Genomic DNA, 6143 nt, shown 5'->3' on the forward strand with positions numbered 1-6143 from the left:
CGAAAACTTTTGCTGCACAAACCAGCACAAACGTTTGACACCAATTTTGTCTGATTTGAAGAAGGTGGGGGGGCCAACTTCACTCAGGTAAGAAATAGTTCTAGTTCTATTGGCAAGGAGCACTAAAGCCGTTACCTGGCAACCGTGGCCCAGCCCAGCCCGTTACCTAGCAACCAGTTCTAGTTCTACTGGCAGATTATTTCACTTATAACAAGACACTTTTCCCATGTTAAAAGTGAAATAATCTGCCAATTAAACTAGTATTTTTTCATCAATATTAACAAATTATTGACTTAAAATAAATTTCAATATCTTATCGAAAAGTAAGTTAAGTTAGTTTTGTCTTATTTCAAATTTACTAAGATATTTATACCAGAAATTAGACAATCAATCAATAAAATGTATTTGAATAGCATTTTTCAGCGACACAGCAGTTCAGACTTTTTTCTTATTATTTTCCTTGTTTTAATTAATCTTGGGTCATTTTGAGTGGAAGTGGGAAAGAGAAATGAGCAACATGCTAAACAAAGAGTAAATCCGGACCTGAGTGTCTGAGGTTGAGGTGTTCCGGTTCTGCTGCGGCCAGCGACACGTCGCTGTGTCGGCGCTGGTGCCGGACCCGGCCGACCTGCGCCAGCATCCTCATGGTCTCCTCGCTCGGCTGCGGCTTGACCGGGTAGCGGGCCAGGTTGGGGTCGCTTCGGTAGCGAGCCTGGAATTCCTCCTCCTGGCGGCGCCGCAGCTCCCGGTCCACCAGAACCGGGTCAAACGGGTGGTCCTGATCCAGGAAGGAGAACAGGTGAACTTCCTAACACAGGTCTAGCAGAAAACGCCGCAGTTAGCTTCAGGTTCAGAAGTTTAGCTTTAGCTTTTAAAGTTTAATCCAGAGTTTAATCTGGATTAAACTGAAACTTAAAACTGGGAAACATTTGAAATATTTGAATAAATTAAATTAAAAAAATAATTGTTTTACCTTTAAATCTGAATCATCACATAGAAAGATACATAGAATCCATCCATCCATCCATCCATCCATCCATCCATCCATCCATCCATCCATCCATCCATCATGTTTCATTCACTTCCTGCTTTTTCTAACCGGCTTATTAAATTATTTTATAAATATTTTATAGTTATTGAATGAGATAAAAAAAATAATAATGAAGAAATAAAAACAATATTCTTTCTTTTTTTTTGCACACATAACATTGAACATTACAACATCATGGAAATTAAATCACCGCTCTGTGACATTAGAGGCGTTTCGTCGCTGTCCCACCTGTGAGTGCCAGCGGCCGCGCCGGTCTTTGATTGGTCGCCTCTGGACACGTAGCTCCTCCTCGCCGTTGCCATGGTAGCTGTGCGTGGAGTGGGGGCGGCGGTCCAAGCCGTGGTCGGAAGGCGAGCGAGGCATCCTGCCGCCACCATCGTAGTACGACGCCGAGGGGCTCCGCCTCCTGTCGGACACACGGAGCGAACCAATCAGGAGCCAGGAGACGCTGCTTCACGTAAACAAAGAGACGCTGAGATTGTTTGTTTATTTGAAGTGATTCCAACATGGCGGTTCACGAATGACCAGGAGAGAGAGATGAGTTTACAAGGGAAGATCTTAATTTACAGAGAGATGGATGGATGGATGGATGGATGGATGGATGGATGGATGGATGGATGGATGGATGGATGGATGGATGGATGGATGGATGGATGGATGGAAAGAAAGTAAGAAGGAAGCAGATAAAGGAAGTAGGGAACAAAAAAGGAGGGAAGGATGAAAAGAAGGAAACAAGGAAAGAAAGACAGAATAAGTTAACATCTTTCTTTTCGTTTTTCTTCATCCAGATCCAATAATCCCAAATTCCAGATGTTTTCTTTCCACTGAACGTCGTCCAGCAGCCTAACCGGAGATCCCTCCTTCCCTCCTTCATCAGTCTGAGGGGCATGAATTCATTATAAATAATAAACCTCTCGGACTCCATTAATGTTGTTTCTCTGAGGGAAACTGCTCCCTCAAACCACCCAGAATCTCACTGAATCTTCTCTGAACAAAGATCACAAACTTCGCATTAGCCTGTAACTGGATGTGCAAGACGCAGACTTACATGCGTTTCCTGTCAGTGCGCACCAACGCAGCCGTCATGCAGCTGCAGGGCGGCGGATGAAACTCTGAGCAGATCCAGACATCATCGCGTTTGAGTCGTGTGCCTTTTGCTCAGGGACGTAAACAAAGAGCCTGTTTCTGTTTTCTGTGCCGGTTCAACACTCGACACAATGACACACATTGACACACTCAGCAGGTTTGTACCTGACAGCAGGAGTATGACTGAAGCTCCGCCCCTTTCAGCACCCTCTATCTCACTCTGACTCCGCCCACCTGGGGTATTACATCACCGCTACTAGCTCGCGTTAGCCTGTGTGTGTTAGCCTGCTGTATTTAGCAGCAGCAATAATCCCCAGTGAGCTGTGGGATTATTATTCTGTTAATCTGATTAGCGTGTGTGTTTGAGTTTGTGTGTATGGGGGCTGTGCGTGTTTGATGGGGACGGCAGGCACAATCTGAGTGTGTGTGAGTGTGTGTGTGTGTTGGAGATGGGGTCTGGAGGTAAATTATGTGTGTGATCTAATTATGACCGAGTCAGACGTCAAAAGGACGAGTCTGAATTTTACTGACTCAGCAGTAAAAACCTGCAGACAAAGCTGAGGGTTAAATGGTTAAGAAACACAAAAAAAGGAGAAAAATATCCCTTTTTGCCTGTTTCTGACCTGTTGCTGCAGATTTAGCATCAGATGTTTGGTTTATTTTCACTTAAAAATAGTAAAACGTATTTATTTTTGGTGTGTCACACATAAAACTCCTTTAAGCCTTAAGCAGCTTCTAGAAAACACTTCAAATTTCAGAATTTTACCCCCATTGTGCTCCATTTGTTAATTTTTTTCACAAAAAAAAATCTGTTTTGGTATTAAACCTAAATCTTACTGAATCAAGAGATTAAATAAAAATTATATTTATGCATAGTTCGTTTTTTGACTTTTCCAATTCAAAACAAAATTGCAAAAAGAAGTTTGAAAAAATGTTAAATGAACAAATTAAAAATCTATAGTGTTTGATTTTTGCTTGATGAATAATTAAACTTAATTTATTCAATTAAAAATAATGAATTTTATTGCTAAATACAGTGCATTGGTAATTAAATTAAGTTTTATTTTATTTCCAAGCTTGCCAGGTGAATAAACTGAGGTTTAAATGCGGCGGTCAGAGTGACTGCTTCTGGTCGTTCTCGTAGTTTCATTAAAGTGGCCGTTAAAATGCTGCATTTCCTGATTCTCCATCACCCAATCAGAGGTCGAATCTGGTCCAGTTGGATGGCGGGTTGTGTCTCTATCCTCCACTAGAAGAGTGTTTGCTGTCTAATACTTTAAGTGACACTTACTGCTCCGTGGCCCCGTTGCTCAGGGGCCCCACGGCCCCTGGCGCTCCCTGCATCGGCCCGTGTGGAGGCGACGCGTTGGGGTAAAATTCTCCCGACCGGGTCAGAATCTCCTGCTGCTTCCTGCACACGTTGCAGACCCACATCACCTGAGACACAACAACACACACGTTTATGTAAGCTCAGATTTCAAACATTACTGTGTTTTATTTGGATCTTATGTGGCAGACCAATACGTTGAAAAATGGCTTTCAAAGTGGCCTGGGCTTTGACTGGACCATTCTATCCTTTGGATCTAATCCATTTCATTGCAGCTCTTGAGTTTGAACATGTTTTCTTTCTGTTCTCCCAGCGTTCCCATCCATGAGAAACAAACACAACCCACAGCATTACCCTGCCGTCTCTATGTTTCACACTGGTCACTACATGGGACTTTTTGGCTGCTTTTTAATTGGTTTGGGTTGATAAGTTTGTAGTTGTTCCATTTTTCTTCCATGTTCAGATGATAGTTGAAGCTTTGTGAGATGTTCAGAGTTTGGATATCGTCTTGTAACCTAAACAGCTTCATCTCTGACCCATCTGCTGGGTTTCTTGGTCTTCATGATGCTTTTTGTTCACTAACAAACCAGTAGATATTTAACAGATAAGCCAAGATTAAATTAAACAAAGGAGGAAACTATTTTCTAATTAGATGATTAGTTGACTAGATTTTATCTTAGCATATCAGAGCAGATGGGGCTGAAACACATCAAACCATTAATAAATGTCCTTCCAAGTTACAAAAACGAATCACTTTGTGTTGGTTTATTGAATAAAATCCAAATAAAACACAATGAAACAAAATGTGAAAGTTCAAGGAGCATAAATGCTTTTGCAAAAGACACATTTTGTTGTTTTATTTGCAGATTTTTGAGATTGAGACTTAATTAACTGTTAATTATGTTTTTACACCTAACCACACTTTTTGCATGACTTATTCAATGTTTTACTCTTTAAATCCACAAATAAAACAATTATTTAGAAATATATTCTTTATCTTTTGGGAGTTAAGGCACCTTGAAATCAAATTATCATATAGAAGAAAACATCAACACTTATACTAACGTATTCAAAGACATGATATTGTGTTTATGTTCAACGTTAAGCTGAAAAAGGTGGACGTTAAGATTTGCAAACAGAAAAACTAAAGGTCCAAAGGAGGAAATACGACCTCACACTCCAACCTTATTGGCTCTTAAAGGGACACGCCCGCCGCAGCGCGCGCAGAAGCGGCTTTGACAGTAGCAGCAGGCTCGGCCGCAGCCGTCGGCAAACTTGGTTTTGTGGCAGACGCCGCAGGTGGGAGACTCCGCCCTCGCCGTCTGCGCCGCAGGAGGCTCCTCCCCCAGCTTCTTCACCTGGTCCTTATACATCTCAAACTGCTGATGTAACTTCCTGTAAAGAACAGGAGCAGTCAGACACCGACATCAGGACAAATGCTGCGTCAAACTCTACCTACTTTACAACTGGTTCCAATCTCTCCACTAGCTTGTGATAAGGAGACTTTTTCTGCACTGATCTGATCCTCATGAATGATCCAGATCAAATCTGATTTGGCAAAACATCCAACAATCGATCAACACCTGAGCTGAGCCTGAAACAGACCTCCGATCAGTTCACCTTCTCGGTTTTACTCACGTCTGCGACTCGTTGTCAGTCGGACTTTTAACCTGCAGAACTTCGGACACATTGGCTGCAACATTATTGACCAACTGACTGAACCCTGAGAACGGATTCCACCTGTCCAGGTAACACAGACAGTCAGCGGACAGGAAGCAGGTTCGCCATGGGATTGGGGCGTCAGGTTGGGAAACAGGAAGGAGGTTCTGGCCAGGACAGGGGTTTCAAACAGCACAGCGGACTCTGAGGTACTTACGAAGCTGGGAGAGGTTTTACTTCCTCCTCATCCCTGAAGACACAAAGGCCATGATGAGGATGAGGATGAAACAGAACAAAAACAATAAAGAGAAGTTAACCAAAAGCGAAGCACAAACTGAACAGAAACATGGAGACATGGACAGAACAGAAAGACGAACTATGATGGGCTAATAGGTACAATAGTCACGTTTTGATAACTTCAACTCCGTATTGTCAGTTTACCTGTCATGTAAAAAGAGCAGTTGTCAGAAAAGTGACTGTTATATCCCACTTTTTCATTTCAGTTCTGATGTTTTAATCCCTAAAAAGTTAAATTTGAGTCACTTTTAAACGTGGACCTAGTTCAGAAACGTATCCGATTGTTTTCAAAGCGTCTGCAGTCTGAACAGTCATGTCGCGTTTTGTCCAACTTTCACGTCACTGATGTCATAATTCTGCACCAGAAGAAGCCAGACACAGTAAATCAGGACATAAACAATGAATGAAAACTATAATTATGAATATATGAAAGCAGTGTCGCTGAAGCATCACATCACAGTCTCACCACTTTAACTCCGACTACATCCAGTTGTACAGAAAATGCAGTCAATGCTGTCGCTCATAGCTGTGCTTTCATTTTATTATCTACTTTGTGTTGTCATGATTTCTCTGACATTACTGTCGGCTCCCGTTGCCGAATAAAACCGTCCATTATACTTCCACAAAGATATCTGACGTAAATGTTCTTCCGCGCACATTGCTTTGGAAGCCTGAATTTCGTTGGATCATTCGGTAGTATGAACGACTACGCACAAAAAATAT

At 42.1% G+C, this 6143-nt stretch overlaps 1 protein-coding gene across 18 annotated transcripts in view; it reads right to left on the bottom strand.

Annotated features, from left to right (window-relative positions):
- The window catches only part of LOC103147909 (regulating synaptic membrane exocytosis protein 2-like), a 43706-nt gene that overhangs the window by 32802 nt on the left and 4761 nt on the right, over positions 1-6143 (bottom strand). For 14 of the 18 annotated variants that reach the window (XM_016678834.1, XM_016678837.1, XM_016678832.1 and 11 more), the window contains exons 3-8: positions 5341-5373; positions 5103-5204; positions 4649-4859; positions 3429-3574; positions 1280-1457; positions 544-778 (exon numbers count right to left, since the gene is read on the bottom strand). In XM_016678834.1, the coding sequence (XP_016534320.1) occupies positions 544-778; positions 1280-1457; positions 3429-3574; positions 4649-4859; positions 5103-5204; positions 5341-5373 (905 nt within the window). Of the gene's footprint in view, positions 1-543; positions 779-1279; positions 1458-2099; positions 2617-3428; positions 3575-4648; positions 4860-5102; positions 5205-5340; positions 5374-6143 lie in introns of those variants that run through there. The other 4 variants (XM_016678844.1, XM_016678847.1, XM_016678841.1 and 1 more) reach the window with 3 other exon arrangements.

This window comes from Poecilia formosa, unplaced genomic scaffold (genome assembly GCF_000485575.1).
Source record: "Poecilia formosa unplaced genomic scaffold, Poecilia_formosa-5.1.2 Scaffold192, whole genome shotgun sequence".
Lineage (NCBI taxonomy): Eukaryota > Metazoa > Chordata > Actinopteri > Cyprinodontiformes > Poeciliidae > Poecilia > Poecilia formosa.